The sequence below is a fragment of the Pipistrellus hanaki genome (assembly GCF_964339955.1).
Source record: "Pipistrellus hanaki genome assembly, chromosome: 5".
Classification (NCBI taxonomy): Eukaryota; Metazoa; Chordata; class Mammalia; order Chiroptera; family Vespertilionidae; genus Pipistrellus; species Pipistrellus hanaki.
In genome coordinates, this window is record NC_140507.1 from 39,056,178 (window position 1) to 39,077,586 (window position 21,409).

Below are 21,409 nucleotides of genomic sequence, written 5' to 3' on the forward strand. Positions count from 1 at the left end.
TCTTTCTATTGGGCATCCATATGCAAAACAATGAGCCTCAATCCTTACAAAATTCAACTCAAAATGGGTCATAGATCCAAATGTATAACTTAAAACTACAAAACTTCTAGAAAAAAAAGAAAAAACACAGAAGAAAATCTTTGCACCCTTGGTGTAGGCAAAGATTTCTTAGATGTAACACAGATTCATAAAACAACAAATTGAGGAATTGAACTTCACCACACTTAGAAAGTTCTGTTCTGTGAAAGACACTGTTAAGAGAATGAAAGGAAAAAATGAGTCCATCCCCACTGTCCATAATCACCACTACAAGAACGAATTCTTCATTTCTTAGTTTGATACACAGGTCCCTCTTTGAACAGATCTCCCTTCTCAGATGGAAATGGAAGACTAGTGTTCTGCAAATATGCTAGAAGTTTACTAGAAGCCTGACTAGGTATGGAACTGCCAGTGGTTATGATGTGTAAAGCTGACACTTTATCATGTGGAGTTGCCAGATGAAAAGTACCAAATCACAGTGTCTTGAGCGAGACTATCAAATCCCAATGGAACAAATGAAAAGAGGCAATCAAGTTCCATAGAAGCCAATGTAGAGAATGCCAGAGATGGGCTGAGTTCTTCACCACTGGTCTATAATACTTCCAAAATGAAGCCTACTGTTTCCCTCCATCCCCCCTTATGTTCCTGGTTGCCCTCCACCTCTTTCTCCCAAACCCCCTAATCTCCAATCTCCATTGTACCGACCTTAGTTCATTTCTTACCTGGATAAGTCACCTAACTGCACTGTGCTATAATGCATGCTCCTTATAACAGCCACACTGGGCTTTCAAAATCCCAATTTGATCATGTTATTCTCAGTAGATTTTTTTTTCAGTGGTTCCTGGAACCTGTGCAATGGACGGAACTCCTGAACATAGCAGACAAGACTGTTGACCATCTAGCCTCATTCTTCCCTTTCAGCTGCACTTGTCATTTCTCTAGATAAAGCACATTCCATCCAAGCTAACTTCCTTGCAAGTTGTTAACTAAGCATATTTCTAACCTCCTCAGTGTTGCAAATACTGAGGAGGGTGCCTAGTAAATTCATATTAGCACTTCATATTCCAGCCCAATGGCACCTTCCTTGGCCACAGTTAATAATAAGCCTGTACAATACTAGTTAGTATTTGTTTAGCACTATGTGTCACGTACAATCCCAAATCCCTTACATAGTTAAACACTCTTTTCATCACGCCAAGAACCTAGGAAGAAACGGAGGCAAAGGAGCTAGCAGTTGCTGTCACTTCAGTGTACTTATGGAATTTATCTATTTCCCTCCTTGATTTAAATTCCTGGAGGGTAGGATTGTCCTCTTCACATGGTGGCAGCTATGCTTATATGGCTCTGGCACATAACTGAAAAAGGAGGACTTCTATAAATGGCCAAACGGCCGGAGCTGTGCCTCCAGGGTCTAACTGCGGACTGAGAAACCCTGCCCAGCGGTTGCTCTCTCAGGTCCCAGAGCCTGTGAGAAGCGTAGCAAACATGTTTAGTGTCTAGCAGAGCCCCGGGGAAGCCAAGGGACCTGCACGTATTCACCCAACAGTTCTGCTCTAGTATGTGTACACACATCCTCCTCTAATCCCACTAGGCTTTTCTGCAGCGGACTTCTGTAAGTTTCCACACACTTCCACGCCCGCAAGAGGCATTCCAAAAAAAAAAAAATTATATATATATATATATATATATATATATATATATATATATATATATATATATATATATATTAGTTGGTCCATGATGACGTGGAATGCTAAGGCTAAGAATCCTCAGGAAAGGAAGAAGGAGCTTACTTTTCTCCCTCAGTGGGTCGGTTTCCCTGGCCATTCGGATGAGATGTGAGTTTGGAGTATTCACCACCTTCACTTGATTCCTGAACAAGACACGGGGCTGGTGGGCGGGAAGGCAAACCTGGGGCGCCGCTCCGGACGTTGTTCAGTGCCGTTGTCAGCACCCCACTCCCCGCTCGGGAAGGAGACCTCCGGTTTCAGGTTTGCCGGGGGCGCGCCGAGCGCATGCTGCCCCAGGGCCACACAAATCTCAGCCGGGCGGGACGGGGCGCGGGTGGAGACAGGCGTCGGACGGGTGGCTCCGGTCGCGTCGGGCCACCTAGCGGAGGGAGCGCGGAGGGAGCCGGCGGGCAGCCCGGGGGCGGCGTCCTCCGCGGAGCGAGCGGCGGCGGCTTCAGGACGGACGGTCCCCGGCCGGGGCGGAAGTCCAGGCGGCCCGCCCGGCGACTTGAAACCGGTGCCCTGGACCGCTCCTAGGAGACGGGGATGCCGCGTGCGTCCTCACGCGGGCGTCAGCGCGACGTCATCACGCTGCCTAGCGTTCCCGCACGCCATTGGCTATGTGTCCAGCTGGGAGCGGGGCTGCGGGAACGTGGATGACAACCAGCTGAGCCGGCGGAGCGGTGGCGGGAAAGCTGGCGGGCTTGTGTCTTTGGGTGTGGGGGACCCAACTGGTATATTTTTTTTTAAAGAAACCCCCCAAAATGTAACCCTAGGTAGGTCATTAAGTAGATGTTTTTAATTCCCCAGGATCTTTGCTACCTAGACTTCCGGACTGGGAGAACCCGCTCCCCAAAGGGGGAAAGAGGAGGTTTGGAAAGGATTTGGGGTTCTGCGGTTTGGGGGAGGTGGGGGACGGAGGGAGAGGGGTTTGGAGGGGCGAAACTCAGACTGGAGACTTAAGAGGCCACACCAAGGCTGCCCCGCAGGAGGATTTCTGAGTAAGGACTGGGTAATCTGCAGAAACGAAGTACGTCCTAACCCTCTTGGGTCTTTGGAGGAAGGAGACAGTAGTTTGAATGTTTAACTGCGTAGCAATGAGGCATGTAGTTAGAAGTACTCCAAAGGCCCTGCAAACTCAGCAGTTGTTTCTTTAGTCAACTTTCTTCCCCAAAAGGGGGAAAGACAAAAATTACATTTTTGCAAGGAAAGAATGAGGCAAAACTTTACATCTATGGATGGATTACAATTCCCATTATTAAAAACCTATTTTGTCTGGATTTAAACCCTATCATTCCCCCCCCCCCCCCCACAGTTAGCTTTGGGGGAAATTTCAATGCTAGCAATATAAATGTTAATTTGAACTAGAAAGTGCCTGAACTGGGATTTGAATCCAGGCACTCTGGTTCTATTGTCACCATTGTTGACCACTATGTAGATGCCGCCCGGTAGAGTAATATAATTTACAGCTAGGGTAATATTATTTATAGATGGTGTAATATAATTTCCAGGTTTGGCTTATATAGCCAATTAGCCTTTAGTTGCATTTAGTGAATTATCACTGTACATGTTCTATTTTAATCTTAATACTTTACAGTTGATTTTAAAGTTGTTGCACAGGATTTTATATTGCGGGGTTCCTCTTCCATCTAGAAAACCGCTCACACTTCAATAGAACTATTAGGAGTCTTCAGATGTTCACTGATGGTCCTTCAACATTTTTCTTTCCTAGAAAAATCAGGCGTCAGCTTCAGTCCTCCAAGCCCCGTCTCCAGACTGTGTAGGCAGCGGGGCGGAGCCTAAGCTGAGTCCTCTCCCATGAACTCAGCTGGATGTAGCAAGCCTGGTGGACATAGAGCTTCCAGGTCTGTGTCTTTTATGTTTTTGTTGTTGTTTTATTTTTCATTCTCATTCCTTGCACCTTCCCCCATTCTTGTCGTTAGCTTTTTCTCTCTGGTAACTTATTCAGCTGCCTCCTCCTGCTGGCCCAGTTTACTCCCTCTTTCCGCCTGATTTCCTCATTTCTCCTTTTCTCTTTTCATTGGAGAGGAAGGGGTGTGTGTGTATGTGGAGAATGGAACCGTAAAAGAAATTTTTTGTATAAAACGAAAGAGAATTTCGTGGAATTTTCCTTGCAAAACGTTCTGTTGAGGAACACCATTTCCGTGATTCCCTTCTTTAAACCTTCCTGGAATTTCCCCCCTCTCCTAAGCTTCTAATACTCTGAGCTTCTTTCTCCTTTTTCTTCCTTCACTTCCTTTTAAATGTCTTTGCATATAGGGAAAGCATGAAAATAATTTTAAATTACTTTTGACCTTTTTTTTTTTTTTATGAAAGTGTAAGTTAAAGAATAGCAGTTAAAATGTGGGGAAAATACAGGATTAATAGTAAACATTCTTTTAAGAAAGTTTAAGAGCCAACATTAAAATTACATAGCAAGGTAATGACCATCTTGAATTAATATATTCTTTAACTAATATTCCTCATATCCATTCTAACTTTTTAGACATGTTCAGCATAAATAATATAAAGGAGAAAAGAGGTAGTTACCATACTCTTTAGAGACACCCAGCCTTCCTTCTGACCAGTGGTCTCAGTGGTTAGTGTCTGCCTATGCATCAAAGGGTTGTAGGATAGGTCCCCAACCCAGGTTGGGGCTCTTGCCACAGACAATGTATCTCCTCCATTTCTCTCTCTCTCTCTCTCTCTCTCTCTCTCTCTCTCTCTCTCTCTCTCACTCTCTCTCCTCCTTCTACTCTCTCTAAAACTCAATGACAAAGATATCCTTAGTTGAGGATTAACAAAAGAGAGAGAGAGACCTAGCCTTAAAAAAAAAGAGTTTTAAATTATTCGTGTATTTTTAATAGTAATGTGTATCTATCATAGTATAAATTCAAATAGGTAAAAAAACAAACAAACAAACAAACGATAAAGTGATACTGTTTAAAGTAAGTCTGCCTTCCTCCCCTGTGTTAGGCAGATCCAAAGAGGCAACCACTGCTGCCCCTGGCTTGTTTATGCTTCCTGAGATAGTGTGTGCATTCACAAGTGCAACTAGTCTTCCTTGTAATTTACCGAATACTTACTTTTCTGCACCTTGCTTTTTTTCCACTTAGTATGTTTTAGATATATGTATAGAGGTGCCTCACTCTTTGTAACAGTTATGTAGTTTCTCCTTGTATGATACAGTATATTTTCTGTATCAGTCCTCTACCGATGGGTATTTAAATTGCTTACAATGTTTTGTTATTCTAAACAACGTTACAATGAATATTACTTTGAATATGTGCAGGTCTAATAAGTTCTAGAACTAGCATTTTTGAGTCAAAGGATGTTTGCATTTTTTATTTAGATAGCTATCCAGGGCTTGCCCTTGACAAAGGCTGTGCCAGTTATGCCCCAACAGCAGTGTGTGATTGCTTCTGTGTCCTCATTAGCATGTTACCAAACTTTCCGGTCCTTGAAAATATAAGTGAAGAATAGTATTTTTTAAATTTATTTTGCATTTCTTTAGAAACAAACAATTTTCTGATTGATTTCAGAGAGAGAGAGAGTAGAAAGGGAGAGAAAAAGAGAATAAGAGAGAAAGACATTGATTTGGTGTTCCACTTATTGATGCATTCGTTGGTTGCTTCTTGTATGTACCCAGACCAGAGATTGAACCTTCAACCTTGTTGTCTCAGGTTAACACACTACACTCTAACCAACATGCTACATACTAACCAACTTCTATCATTATAAGTGAACTTGAACATTCTGCATTTTCTTCTGTGAATTAGCTGTTCATATCTCTACCCGTTTTTCTGTTTGGGTTTTGGTCTTCTCCTTGTTGACTTTTAGGAGCCTTTAAAGCAGGGGTCCTCAAACTTTTTAAAGTGGGGGCCAGATCACGGTCCCTCAGAGAGCTGGAGGGCCGGACTATATGAACTACTAATTCCTACTGCCCAAAAAACCTGGCGGGCCGGATCAGACTCCTCTGCGGGCCGCATGTGGCCCGCGGGCCGTAGTTTGAAGACCCCTGCTTTAAAGGTTAAATAAATTAGTTATTTATCTGAATTATGAGTTGTAGAAAATTTTCTAGTGGAAACCCATTGAATAGGATCACACAAATCCTTTAATGTGTTCAGCATTTCGTGGATTTGATGCTTGTATGGAGAATGAATGAATCTACCAATACTTCCTAGTTGCTGAGCTATGTTTTGCCAGGATTGTCAAATTCCAAGTTAAGAGATAGCATGTTCCCTCAGTATATTGCCATCAGAATCAATTTTAATGAGCATTTCTAATATCTTGATTTATTCTTATTTCTTCCTGTATGTAATAAGAAGATACCAAATTTGGGGTAGAGGATATTCTAGTAGATTTATTTTTGAAGAAGACATCTGGATATTTTAACTAAAGAAAATAAATGTATTGTTAATGTTTTATTCCATGCAAGTCAGGACTAAATTCCACATACATGAATTTTTAGTCTTATCACTCACTGAGTTTATTTCAGTACTAGTGGCCTATGCACAAAATTCATGCACCAGGGGGGCAGGGAGCATCCCTCAGCCCGGCCTGTACCCTCTACAATCTGGGACCCCTCGGGGGATGTCTGACTGCTGGTTTAGGCCTGATCACACAACCGGCAGTTGGACATCCCTCTTGCAATCCGGGACTGCTGGCTCCTAACCACTCACCTGCCTGCCTACCTGGTTGCCTCTAACCACTCTGCCTGCTGGCTTGCTGGCCCCAAGTGCCCCCTCTCCTGCCGCCGGCCTTCTTGCTACCAACTGCCCCTCTCCCTGCTGGCCTGCTCACGCCCAACTGCCCCCCCTGCCAGCCTGCTTGCCCCCAACTGCCCCCCCCCCTTGCTGGCCTACTCACCCCTAACTGCCCCCCCACCAGCCTGCTTGCCCCCAACTGTCCTCGCCACTAGCCTGGTCGATCACCCCTATCCACCTCTGCCTTGCCCCAGCCACCATGGCTTTGTCTAATTAACATATTACTCTTTTATTAGTATAGAATAGAGGACTGGTGCATGGGTGGGGGCCAGCTGGTCTTCCCTGAAGGGGGGTCCAGGATCAGGGTGGGACCAGCCTGGGCAAGGAACCTGGGGTGGTTTGCAGGCTAGCCACGACTCTATAGGGAAGGGGGTCCCCGCAGGGTTGTGTGCCCGGCCTGGGCAAAGGACCGAGGACCATTTGGGGGCAGTTTGAAGGCTGGCCAAGCCCCTGGCTTTGTCCAGAAGGACCTCCAGAAGGTCTCGGGAAGGTCTCCTAGTCTAATTAGCATATTACTCTTTTATTAGTATAAATTGTTGAACTTATCCTTTTCTAATATGCTTTCACTTGGAAATGGATTGTAATACCAGAACTACTTTTTAATTTTAGAGGTTACCCCCATTGACTCCCTCCAGTCTCCCCCCTCCCACGCCCCTGCCCCTGGCCTTCAGCACCCTATTGTCTGTGTTCATGGGTTATGCATATATGCATACAAAGTCATTGGTTGATTACCTCCCCCACCTTCTCTGGAAGATTCCATACTCGGTTTCATGCTTCCAATGTTTATTGATTTTAGAGAGAGAGGAAAGGGGAGAGGGGGAGAGAGATAGAGACAGAGATAGAGATAGAACACTAATGTGAAAGAAACATCTATCAGTTGCCACCATATGCACCCGTCCAGGTGTAGAAACTGCAACCTAGGTATGCGCCCTGACTGGAAATGGAACCTGCAACCTTTTGGTGTATGGGATGATGCTCCAACCAACTGATCCTGGCCAGGGCACTACGTACTTTAGCAAAAGGTTTTCAGAGCTGTTGGATTCCTTATGTGATACAGAGCTTATATATTTGGATCTTAAAATGCTTGACACATAGGAAGTACATATTCAATGCAATTAATGCATTCAAAATTTAGTACTTTACTACTTGGAGTAAAAATAACATATGAAACAAGGAAATGCCTTCAAAGACTTCAGATATATAAATTACAGTCTGAAAATATCATCATTTAGTAATCAAGATTCTCCTCTGAACATGACATACGAATCTAGTATAATTTAGAGAATTCAGTACCCCTAAAATAAGGCTTTCATCTCCCTCCAGATTCCTAAAATGACTTCATCTGGGTAAACATGGTTGGCATTGTTTCAATTTCTTGATTTGCCTGTTATGTGACCTTTGACAAGTCAGTTTCTTCTTTTGTACTGAGGATAAAAATAGCTCATCTGCTAGTTTCTAGCGAAATTAAATCAGGTAATGTTTATAAAATGCCCAATTTATAATTTTTAACAATATGTAATTTTATTAACATAATACTCTGTCCTTCAATTTAATCTTTGGAAAAACAACATAAAATGCAAATATTGCTTGTGCTACTTTTGGATATTTCAAGTGTTAAATTACCAAATTGCTTGATTAATCTCTTTTAACCGTTAGAATAATGGAAAAAGAATCGCCAGCATTTAAACTTTGAAATCGACTAAGAAGCTCAGCTATTAGTGGGCTCAGAGATTGAGCACTGACCCAGGAACAAGAGTTCACAGGTTCAGTTCCCAATCAGAGCACATGCCCACAGTGAGGGCTCGATCCCCTGTAGGGGATGTACAGGAGACAGCCAGTTGATGATGTTTCTCTCTCATGGATATTTCTGTCTCTCTATTCTTCTCCCTTTCTCTCTCTTGAAAAATAAATAAAACACATTAAAAATTTTAAAAAAAATAGATTAAGAAAATCTAAACTCTGAGAACAAGGGACTAACATTCAAATAGTTGTAACCCCCATTCCCCCAACTCCCCCCAAAAAAACCAATAACAGGGTTTTAACCAAAAGAGTAGGTGTTTCAGAAATGCTTCTGCTGATTGATAGAATATTTTAATCAAGTTGAATTTTATTTTAAAGATCTTGGTTCTCAAAGGACCCAATAGTTTAGACACCTGCACATTTTACAGTAAATGAAAAAGAATGGCATAAAAACTCATAATGCTTGTAGTTGTTAAGTACATGAACAATTTCTGCAGTGGGCTTACAGTTGTGAAAAACAATTTTGGGTCTAGACTTAGTCTCAAAGCTTTTTGGGTCCAACTACCTATTTTTGGTAAAACTCAGTGTCCATTATTTCACCATAACACAAATGGCCTTTGGACTCTCAGAACCGTCTTCTGTCACTCTGCTATCGTCCTGCTTGGCTTATTGGAAATTTTCACTTCATTTCTGACTAAAGAAAACATTTCCGTATTGTTAAAGAGTTTGTTTTAATATGTCTTTTTTTTCCTTTAGAATCTAAAGATGGATTTTAAAATTGAACACACTTGGGATGGTTCTTCGGTGACGCATGAGCCAGTTTTTGTCAGGCTGAACCCAGGTGACGGAGGAGTGATGTTGAAAGTTAGTGCTCCATTTTTCAATGATCCTCCAGCCCCGCTTGGAGAACCAGGAAAGCCTTTCAATGAACTGTGGGATTATGAAGGTAAGTGGCAGTACGGTGTTTTATTGCAAACATAAATCTTTTTGTAATAACCTCTCACAGAGCTATTATTTTATCTTGCTGTAAGGAAGTGAGTGCTTCTGAGTAACTGACATATGCAGTGTGTGATATTTCCTACCAATCTCTCATTCTGACTTTTTCACCATTACCTATGCGACTTCAACTCTATAACAAGAACAGTGAAAAATGGCAATTACAAACCCAGACTTCTAAATTGCTGCCATATGTCCTTCCTTTACTTCTGTTACCTAGTCTGAGAAGAGTTCAGCATTCTTGTTTTGTCTTCAGATTGCCACTTTAACCTTATAAACTTTCTTTACGGAAGTTTGAGGGTGTTTTACTTATTATAGAAACACCATCAACTTCAATCTGAAATGTAGTTTTTATTTTATATGTACTAACAAGTAATCTCACATATCAAGGGAAGCTTAAAAGACGCCATAAAATTACACTTTCAGGTTTGCTATATGATCCCCGTCTAATGTCTCCTAATTAAGCTACCAAACTTATCTTTCTAAAAGACTCTTTATGATGCCATTCCCCAGATCACAAACCATTACTATCCCTGAGATAAAGTTCAAAGCCTTCTTACAAACATTCTGGGGACTCATGAATAGGGCTATCATATTCAACCCAAACCTTTTGATTTCTAAAAGGCTACTATCCATGTTACTATCCATTCACATTCTCACCCATGTACCTTTTCTCATTCTATTCCTCCTGCCTCTAATGAACATAGTTCAAGGTCTAAATTAGGTTCCATTTATTCAAAGAAACCTTTTTTCTTTTTAAAAAAATAGATTTTAGAGAGGGTTGGGGAAAGAGAGAAAGAGAAACAGCCATGTGAGAGAGATTCAGTGTTCAGTTGCCTCTCAAATGTGCCCTGACCAGGGATTGAACCCAAAACCTAGGTATGTGCCCTGGCCTGGAATTGAACCCATGTCCTTCCAGTGCACAGGACAACACTCCAACCAACTGAGCCATATCATCTAGGGCCAAAGAAACCTTTGATGATTCTTCTAGTCCCTACTAACATCTACTTTCTCTATACCATCTATATGGCATGCATTTTGTCAAAATCCTAATATATAAAAAGGCAGGGGGCAGTTGGGGGTAACCAGGCCGGAGGAGGGGCAGTAAGGGGTGACCAGGCTGGCAGAGGGGGCAATTGGGGGTGACAAGGCTAGCAGGCAGGTGGGCAGTTAGGAGCCAAGGCTCCCGGATTGGAGAGGGTGTAGGCTGGGTTGAGGGGACCCTCCCCCACCACCACCCCCACCCCCTTCATGCACAAATCTCATGCACCGGGCCTCTAGTTAATTTATAAAATGTTAACCATATGTTGTCTATTACTGATACAGAGCTTGTATATATCAGCTTCCCATTGGTATACACACCAGTGTGACTTATCTACTCAACAAGTCCCAAACTCAACTTATCCACTTTTCTCATAAACCTACTTTTCCCCTAATTGCCCAGTCTCAATCAATGGCAGTCATATACCTCAAATCACTGAATATAGAAATGTGATTTTTTCCCCAAGATTTTTTCCCATTCTCTAAGTTTGGTTTTATCTACTAAGTTTTACCAATTTCCCTCCTAAATGTTTCTCTATTTCAGTACCCCTTCTTTATTCCCATCATCTCTGCTATAGGTTAGGCCTTCATCATCTTTTACCTCAAATAGGACAGAGACTTCTAAATAGTCTTTTTGCCCTTAAGTTTATCTTTCTCTCTTGAAAGCCAGAGTGATCTATCAATAGGGGAACAAAGGGGGCATCTGTAATACTTTCAACGATAAAGATACATTTAAAAAAAAAAAATTTAAAGTCATCATTCAGCTACTTAAAAACCTCTCAGGCTTCTGCTTTTCCCAAATAAGTTCTACTCTTCTTAATATGATTTCTATATACGATTTTTCATGACCTGGCCCCTTATTCTCTTTGCAGCATCACTTATTAATACATTGAAAGGTTTGCTTATTTGCTGATTTGCTTATTGCTCTGTAGCCTACTTGTCAAATATCATGGATATCTCTTCATATCAAAAAATATTTAACTGTCTTTGATTTTAATGGTTACATACATATTATAGAATACATAAATTTCATAATTTATATGGTAGCTTTTCTATATAATAGAAGATTTATTTATATAATAGGCAATGATCCTATATAATAGGAGATAATCGTTTAGATAATAACTAATTTTTGAGCAATATTTTGTTGACTAGCATTATATTTACTTATTTTTCTAGTTGTCTGATTATTTCCTTAGGATAAATTCCCCAAAAAAGAGAACTGGCCTAAAATCTATATGATAATGTTGATTTCTTTACAACATCACTAGCTCTAGGCTTTATTAATCTTTTTAATTTATGGCAATCTGATATGGGAAAATTTGATGATGATTTATTTCTAAGCAACGTCGATTTATTTTATTTGTTCCTTTTTCTACTGAGGATACAGCTATAATTAAAAATAATGAGTTAATTTATTTTATACTCTAAAGGAATAAATAAGTAATTTATTGTTGAAGCATAATTAAATTCTCAATATATTGTATCTGTTTTCAAAAGTTGTAGAAGCATTTTTCCTGAACGACATAACTGAACAGTACTTAGAAGTTGAACTTTGCCCGTAAGTATAAAAAAATTTTTTTTTCTAACTCATTACTATATAACTTGAACACGTTGTTTTCTAGTTATAAATCATGTGGTCATAGTAAAAATTTACTAATTTCAACAGAGGAGGGCAAATGCCAATCTGAACTATGCATAATTTCTTATTTTCAATAACTGTATAATTTAAAATATATGTTTAAAATGGGTTTGGCAAAAGTAGGTTCAAAGTTATGAGTATGCAAAACAGAGTTTATTCTTATATTATTATTTATTAATTATTGTATTATTTTCCATACAAACAATTGTAAGCCTACTTTTGTCAAACCCTGTATATATTACAGATATTTGAAAATAGTATTTATGTTATTTTCATTTTACTATGTAGTTGGTCTTTGTAATAAATTTGAAAATAATTCTTTTGCAAAATGAAATATTATTATAAAACAAACTCATTGTTTATTCTAAAAATTGGCGTTATCATGTCCTAGCTACTCAGAAATAAAGGGAGATGTATAGATTTGATAAATTAAACTAATTCATGAAAACGTTTCTTTTAGGAAATTTTTTTAATAACTAGATTACACTTTTATATATTTGTTAATAATGTATTAATGTGTTTCTTCATTTAATCCTCATTTTAAAAAATTTAAATTCTTTATGCTTTAAAGTATTAAATGAGTTTCCTTTTTCCTTCATTGACCTCTCCCCGGCCTCCCTACCCCCAGCACAAGCCCATTGGTTATGCTCATGTGCATGCATACAAGTTCTTTGGTGGATTTCTTATCCCCTCACCCCCGTCTTCCCTCATAGGTTGTACAGTAGTCCTCATTTATTTATTCAGTGTGTACTATGTCACTTTGAAGTGCCAGGGATAAATCACACATTGTTTTTTCTAGATTCATTTAGCGTGTTAACCTGGGACTCTCTTTGTTCAAATTTAACCATTCCTTTGGGAACCTTCTTTACCTGGTTGACAATATTTGTCCTGTAGATATGAAAAAGTGAATTTGTGCCCACCTCTCATCTATATTATAACAAATATAGATTAATGAATATATTTTTTTGTATTGTGATCATTATTTTAAATGGCATTTAAATGTCTTTCAGTATCTAATATCATCCATTAGCCTTTGTCCCTTTGTAGGCTGGGCAGAAAGTTCCAAACAATCAATTTAAATAAGATTTTAGATATAATTTTCTTTTCCCTTAATTTGATTTTTTGCTAACTCTAATGTGGAAAATGTAGCTGTTTCCAATTATATTTTTCAGAGGAATAACCTTGCAACTAACATGCCAAAATATTTTATTGAAACATATCATTGTCATAAACTGTCACATGAGGGAAAAAAAATATTCACCCATTATGTAATTATTTTAATCATACAAGTGAGAAAGCTAAGACAAATAGATTTGTAACTTGTCTACAAGTCAGTAAAGAACTTGGATCTACTAGAATTCTAAAGTTTCATTCTTGGTTTTACTTTTATTAGATAAAAATACCAGTTTATTTTCATAAAGAGATTACTTAGCACTGAATGAATAGGATAATTAGATTCTCTTTTGGTAAGATATTACATAATAACTATTATGTACAAAATTAATAAGTTCTAAAAATTAAAAAATTCTTAAAGTAGTTTGGTTTCATATATATCAGGACAGTCAATAATCAAGAATCAAGATTTTGCTTCAGGCAATCAATTCCTGTGACAATTAATTTCTAGGAAAACAATGTGAAGAATATTGTTGTTTTCATTTACAAGAACTTTTACTTCTAGGATATTATTAAGCTTGCATCATAACAATAAAAATAAGCAGAGGAAAGAATACATGTCATGTGTTAGAGTAGTTTTCTGAAGGACATCCTCTCTGAAAAGCTCACAATAGACTATCTTTATAGAAGTGTTTAGATATAGTCTTTTCCAGAGATAATAAATTTCTTTCATGTAACTACTCGAAAAATCTTTGATTCTTATTGACCCGGCTAGTCCCAATTATGCTCTTTTATTAGAGTTTCCTTTTGAGGATATGTTATGTTTCTTTTTGAAAATGTGACATTGGTGTATGAACTAATGGTAGAAAACAGGAAAACGCAAGAGGAAGACAGATATAGTTTTAAACAATCTATATTTTATATTTTTTTTATTCCTAATGAGCTTCAAGACAGTTTTCTTATGGAAATAACCTTTAGTAAAGTTGTTGGATTAATCTAGAAATTGGTGCCAGCTTCTCTTAGGGTACTTTTGTTTTTGAAAATAGTTTTATTATAAGTGCCAAATATTATAATATCCCTCACCCCTTTGCTGAGTTTTTATCTTCTGACTGAAATATTTTATATAATTTTATATTTAAAAAATATAAAAAACAATCTGAACATGTGTAACTTTTGACTATAATTATCTGGAAAATAATGGCATTTCTAAGTAACTGAACATACTGGCTCTTCCTATAATTATCCAGTATTCAATTTGCAGTTTAAAAAAAAAAAATTGATTTCATAGAGGAAAGGAGAGGGGAAGAGAGATAGAAACATCAATGATAGAGAATCATTGATTGGCTGCCTCCTGCATGCCCCCTACTGGGGACCAAGCCCACAACTTGAGCATGTGTCCTTGACTGAATCAAACCTGAGACCTTTCAGTCCACAGGCCAACACTATCCACTGAGGCAAACTGGCTAGGGCCATCTTTTAATTATTTGGAAATTTAGTTAAAATACACACATTGCAGATATAAACAATAGTGAAGAAAATAATGTTTGTTTCTTTCAAACACTCATGAGGAATTTTAATTTCCACAGCCATGGACAACATTTGGTGCTTTTATTATCTGGAAGAAGAAATGTATGGAAAGTAAGTAAATAAAAATATGAGATAAAGTTCTTAAATAGAAGATCTGTGTATATATTATAATATTTAATATATATGTTTAACTTATAAATATGAATTTACCTTTTATATTTCATATGTCATTTCTGTAGCAAGAACTTGCTCTATCATTCGAAGTGTCCAGAGGAGAGACAAAATGGGAAGGCAGAGCTTATCTTCCTTGGAGTTATTTTCCACCAAATGTGACAAAATTCAATTCATTTGCAATTCATGGATCAAAAGATAAAAGAATCTATGAAGCTCTTTACCCTGTACCTCGGCATGAACTGCAACCAGGACAAAAACCTGATTTGTAAGTAAAAAATGAATGAAGATATGTCCCAACTGTGAAGGTTTTTTGGAAATTAATTTTTGGTAGACCAGTGATAACGTTTTTCCGTCAAAGGAGACATGTGTACAAGCACCTAGTAGGGTACTGTGTTCCCTGATGGTTCTCAGTAAATACTTGACAGACTGTGGACACACTTAGTCTCTCTCACTGCTGTAAGTATAGCACAGAAGTTTCCATGGCAATATGAGGAAAATCTTGCTTAGTGAATATTGCAACAGCTGGTATAGAAGTATTGTTACAAAATCATTTATGATCCCTTTCAGAGCTAACTGGGCAGAGACATTCAAATTCTTGGTGTGAACAAAGGGTTAATAAATTATTTCCCTTACTGCTTGAGAATATGACCTTCAATTAACTCTCTAGCTATCTTCCCTTGGTAACCTCATAAGGATAAAAATGTCAACTAGGTTTCTAGGCAACATAATAATAAAGATGACTCCTAATTGCTAAATTGCATCTGGACAGATAGTTTTATGAATTAATTATAAATACCTGATGGGGACAGCATCGCTTTGGAATAACAGTCATATTCCCAGTGGAGACCCTAGAAGCTATGCCTGTGGACTTATTACAAGAGATACTGGCCCCTGTGGGTACCAGGCATGTAAGCCCAGGTGTCTCCTACACTTGCCCAATTTGAAGCTGTCACCTAAGGAGAATATAGCGCCTGTCCAGCCGTATGAATGCCTCATGGATTGCAGTGAGCTCTACTCCCTTAGGAAAGCCAGATCCTGTCCTAGGGCAAGCTGGGATTTCTGCTCTCTAGCTGTCTGTGTGGCCAAGACAGTCTGGTGAGTGTGTGTTCAGAAGAGCTAACAGAGACATCCTAGTGGAAATAGGGTCCTTTCACAGAGTGATAGGAAAGCATTTTGGAGACCCATGTACGGGAGAATGAGAAGCAGTGGTAAGATTTATTGTAGAAGCAAAATCAAAGGACTGGCCTGGATTCAGCTGTGTCCCGCTGTGAAAGAAGTCCAGCCTTGTCTTCATCAAGTCAAGAGCAAAGGCCAGTGCCCATAAATTCTGTGCCATTGGTTCAGTCAAGTTCAGTCCCTGTCTTCACAGACTCGCTTAGTGCACTGGAGACAGGGAAGTGAGCCTCACACAAGTCCCCCTGTTGCATGCACATCCTCCTGCTGGTCTGTCAATACGCAAATTGGTCATTACTTTGACACCGTTAGGACCAATTTGCATATTACCTCTTTATCCTACCTAATAAAAGAGAAACATGCAAATTGACCACACCTTTGCTAGCCCACAAGCCATGCCCACCAGCCAATCAGGGTGAGTATGCAAATTAACCCAACCAAGATGGCGGTTAATTTGCATATCCAGGCCAGAGCTAAGACTGAAGACAGCATAGAAAGAAGCCAAGCCTTGCAGAAGGGAGCAAAGCTGGGGCAGAGGAGAAGGGAGGGAAGCAGGCGGGGCAGTGACCGCAGCAGGAAGCCCTATTGCAGGAATCTTCCTGCAATGGGCCTCTAGTTATATACAGTGGTGCCTCGCATAACGAACGCCTCGCACAGCGAACTTTGGACAGGATTTTCATGAAACCATCGGCCAAAAAGCAGAAAATGGATGAAGATGTGCAAGATTCGGTAGACTCTACTTAGTCTGTCTTAAAATTAAAAAAATGTGTGTTTTTTTTAAAAAAATTATGTTTTTAGATGTATCTAAATAAAAATATGTCATCTTAGCATATTTTTTTTTATGTCATCTTAGCATATTTTATGCTACAGAACGAATTATTTTTTTTAACATGTATTGTTATGGGAAAACGCGTTTCACATAACGAACTTTTTGCATAACAAGCTTGCTCCTGGAACGAATTAAGTTCGTTGTGTGAGGCACCACTGTAGATAATGTCTGATTCGTTTGCTCCCTCCCTTTATTGATATCTAACTCTAGTGGACTCTGCACCATGGTGGACTGAGTCTCCTGCCTTTTTACCTCTGGAAAATGCTGTTGCTCCTTTCCCTGTTTGCCTTCTCCTTCCTGTCATACTCTTTTTTCACTTTGCTTTCATCTCTTCTAGCCTATTCCTTTTTTTTTTTTTTTTCCTGCCTGATACACTTTTCCCTCTTTCCTCTGCTTTTCTCCCCAGTCCTGACCCTTCCTAACTAGCCTCCCTTCTTTTCCCTTAACCTTCATTGTTGGTTCCTGAACCTCTTCGTCTGGAAATGACAGTTGAGACTCAAACTGGTTCAGTCTGGCCAGGTAAGCAGAATGGGCCCAGAATCTAGATGTAAGTGACTTAGGGCCCTCATATCAAGATGGCTTGTTTCTCTGGTTCTTCACCAGCTAATAAATACCTTCTTATATTTTAGCTCCATAGTGCTATAATATGTTTGACTCCTCAACGTATTTGTTGTTGGAGGCTCTCTAGGTAAAAGTGTGACTATACCATTGGCCAGGGCCCAGCCAAGGCAGAGTGATCTGCTGAAGAGCTGAATTCTACTGCAGCATGTTAGCTAAACCTTTCTCTCCCAATTAAACCACAATAGAAATCTCCGTAGTAGTTAAACAGTGTTCCCAGGAAGAAAAGAGCTAGGATTAGCACTCTTTCAACCTTCTTTGCTTGGGCAAAGAAGTCTATCCTCTTATCTATGGAGTTGAAACTTTTAAAATAGTAGTTCATATAACTGATATAAAGTATATCAAAGTTTAAATGTAAAAACATCTGTAAAAATACAATATGGTTTGTTTAAGGCTAGATGGAATGAGTCAGATTTTGAAAGTAGATTTTAAGTGCTTTGGGATGTGGGTGAATGTTTTCAGAGCTTAATGTTTGAGAGCTAGAGTGAGAAAATTATACATAGAGAATATATCTTACCTTTGGTGTTCTTAAAATAGAATGTTGTCCTATCACAGATGTGACAGAATGAATAGCCTTTCAAGTCACCTATTTCTCAAATGCATAATTCATTCCAATTCCCACCTTCTTTTTCTTTGCATTTAGCCACCGTCTGGAATACTTCAAGCCTTTCAATTTTAACACACTGCTGGGAGAAGAATGGAAACAACCAGAATCTGACCTGTGGGCTAATAGAGAAACCTGATGTATAGGAGTATAGTAGATGACCATATCAATGCTTTCCACTCTATACCTTTTAAGGTAAATCATCCTATATAATAAAAGCATGGTATGCAAATTGTCCCCTCTACCGGGAGTTGTCTGGGAGTTTGACAAGAGTGTGGGGCCAGCCACGGGTAAGGTAGGGAGGCCCTGGCTGGCAGTCAGTAGTCACTAGGGACCCTATCAGTGCATGAATTTTGTGCACTGGGCCTATAGTAATAAATATAGTCTCTTCCAAGTATAATGTGAAAAAATTTCAACAATATTTTCATAAAGGTCAATGAAAATATAGTATCTCTCTGACAAATTTTATACAAATTAACAAGAAAGTGGAAAGTTTATAGATTATTATATCTATAAAGTTAATTTTTTCACAGTCATTTTGTCCAGGAGCCACAGTGTCAATGATTTCTGTCATCTTTACATCACTCTTACACCAAATATCCCTGACTCGGTCAATAAAATCATTATTTCTCTTCCCACTTCCCTTACCTAGCCAGCCTGAGATAGGAAAATCTTATTTTCACACTTTTGAACTCCATGTGCATTAATTCCTTACTCAGAATCTTTTGTCCATTCTTGAACTGGTTGGAAAACAAGTATATATAATATTTCAGTTGAACAGGAAATCCACATCTGTTAAGGCATCATTAAGATACATGTTTTATTTAAATTAGCTATTTTTCTTGTCTTATGACTATTTTTACTTTGTAGAAGAAATGGAATTCAGGTAACAGTTTCTGCTTTTATTTATAAAGAAATGCCATTTTCTGAATGCTAGTAAGTTGAATGTACTCATTTTATTTTGTAAACATCAAAACATCATGGTCTACAATTTTTTAAAATTTCTGTTATAACATATTTCAGAGCTAGAAGCCATCTATATAGTAAATCATTTATGAACTCTACCCGTTCCTTCTTCAGCATTCTAAACTCAAAAATTAGCAGTTTTACAGAAGAAACTTTAAAAAAACAAATCTTTATTGTTGAAAGTATTACATCGACCCCTTCTAACCCAACCCTGCCCCCCACCCCAGGCCTTCACCACACTATTGTCAGTGTCCATGGGTTATGAATATATGCATACAAGTTCTTTGGTTGATCTCTAGAAACTTGATTACTTATGCAGATATCTACTTCCTACACACTACATACTTTCTCCTGTTCTTTACTGACAGAACATTAATTTTTAGGGGCTCTACTCAAAAACTACATTTTCCAAGATTCCTTTGCCAGATAGAAACGACTCTATAAGACAGTTCACAGCAGTGAGAGATGATTATATGTAGTGTTTGGTGAGGCTTAAAGAAAAGATGCTTTAAAGATGAAAGACTCAGCTGCCATACACGCTTTGTCCTTCGCCATTCCCTTCTTTTTTCCTGAGTTGCAGAATGGATCCCTGAGGTAACACACTAGCTTCATTGTGTCAACAAGGAGCCAACCCAGGGATAGGTAGTTGAGTGGAAAGACAAAGGAATCTGGGTTCTGAACTATGCAGTAGAGGAATCTATCTGGACTATGCAGCTATAGAGGAGAAAATAAATGTCTAATTTGTTTCCCCAGAGTGATCTATTGATTCAATGCAATCCAAGTTTAAAATCCTAGAAGGCTTTTTTGGGATAGAAATTGACAAGCTGATTCAAATTTTGTGTGGAAATGCCAAAACAATTTTGAAAAACATAATGAAGTTGGAAGACATATACTAACTGGATCAAGACTTGTCACTAGTCTTCAATAGTGAAGCATATGACCTTAGCATAAATTTAGACACATATATCAATGGGACAGATAGACAAACCAGGAACAGAACTATCTAGAGTCAGTTGACTTGTGACAAAGGTGCCAATGCATTTAAGAGGAAAAGGATAGTCGTTTCAACAAATGGTGTTGGAATAACTGGGGAAAATATTGGGGGGGGGGGAGGGGAATGAACCTTGACCTCTAACATATTAAAAAAAAGAAAAAAGAAAAAAGAATCTAAATGTAACTGGTGAAATAAAGAGAAAATCTTTACAATCTGAAAAAAACACACACAAAAAACAAATTTCAAATAGGACATAAAAAGCACTCACTAAAATAGAAAAATAAATAAATTGGACTTCATCAAAATTAAAAGCTCATAAGAAATCTTCAGTGACAATGTGAAAAAGTCAAAAATTGGGATAAAATATTCAAAAAACACATCTGCCAGAGGACTCTTACGCAGAATATGTAAAGAACTGGGTATCAGTATTAAAAAGACAAGCCAGTTAAGGAGCAAAAGAGTTGGACACTTCCAGAGGAAAACATACAAAAGGCCAATCAGTATATAGAAAGGCTCACAACCTCACTTATCAAAGAAATGTGAAAACCACAGGAAGATGCTACTGAATGACTAAAAGTTCATGAACAACAGCTAACTGGCTAAAAACAAACAAACAACAACCCTGAAATACCAACCGTACTGAGTACATGGAGTAACTGGAATTTTTCAATATTGTGGGTAGGAATGTAAATGGTACAACCACTTGGGGACTATTTGGCCACTTCTAGTATAGTTAAATACATTCCTACCCTATGATTGAGCAGTTTCATTCTTGGATATACACTCAAGAAAAATGAATGTTCTTAGCAGCTTTATTCATAACAGCACCAAACTATAGAAAATCAAATTCCCATCCCCAGGAGAATGGATAATCTGATAGAGTATTACTGTTACAAAAGAATGGCCTGTTGATGCATGCAAAAACCTAGATGAATTTGAAAAGCATTATGCTGAGAAAAATCAGAATATACTGTATAATTATTTTTATGTGAAGGTCAATTATAGGCAAAACTAGGCTATCCTGAATCAGAACGACAGCTGCTCTGCATAAGGAGAAGGGATTCGAATGACCTGGCAAAGGGATACGAAGGAATTTTCTGGGTTGAAATGTTTTGTATTTTGATCTGGATGATGCTATATATACTTGCATACATTTGTCAACATTCCTCAAACTCTATATATTTTAAGATTTGTGGTTGTACTATATGTAAATTATTTCTTAATAAAATGCTGTTATAAAATAAGCTATAAATAAAATGGTGTTCACTTCAAGTTTATGTCATTCCATTAAATAATCGTTAGTGCTGGTTAAATGTGACTTATCAACTGACTTTTTTTTCTTTTGGTTATTAATATCTTCTCTATATCAAAAGAGCTAGTGAAAGATAAATGCTGACTTTTAAGAGGCACTATAACTACATATCATGGTGACAGTGTTAGGCATCTTTGATTAAATA

The 21,409-nt window shown here is 38.5% G+C and overlaps 2 protein-coding genes across 3 annotated transcripts in view; one reads left to right on the forward strand and one right to left on the reverse strand.

The window, feature by feature from the left end:
• SCLT1 (sodium channel and clathrin linker 1) overlaps positions 1 to 2,327 on the reverse strand; it is an 83,689-nt gene extending 81,362 nt beyond the window's left edge. Inside the window, exon 1 of one of the 2 annotated variants that reach the window (XM_084884604.1) lies at positions 1,833 to 2,327. Coding sequence is in view for 1 of the 2 variants with exons in the window: in XM_084884603.1 (XP_084740729.1) it covers positions 1,833 to 1,866 (34 nt within the window). In the remaining variant the exon portion in view is untranslated. The remainder of the gene's footprint in view (positions 1 to 1,832) is intronic. The other variant, XM_084884603.1, reaches the window with a different exon arrangement.
• Positions 2,328 to 2,402: 75 nt separating this feature from the next.
• On the forward strand, positions 2,403 to 21,265 carry LOC311623003 (UPF0462 protein C4orf33). The gene is given in 7 exon segments (XM_084884614.1): positions 2,403 to 2,545; positions 9,032 to 9,221; positions 11,813 to 11,873; positions 14,654 to 14,705; positions 14,834 to 15,033; positions 18,032 to 18,113; positions 18,115 to 21,265. Coding segments are annotated over 6 exon segments (600 nt in total). The 5' UTR covers positions 2,403 to 2,545; positions 9,032 to 9,040; the 3' UTR covers positions 18,139 to 21,265.
• Positions 21,266 to 21,409: the final 144 nt, after the last annotated feature.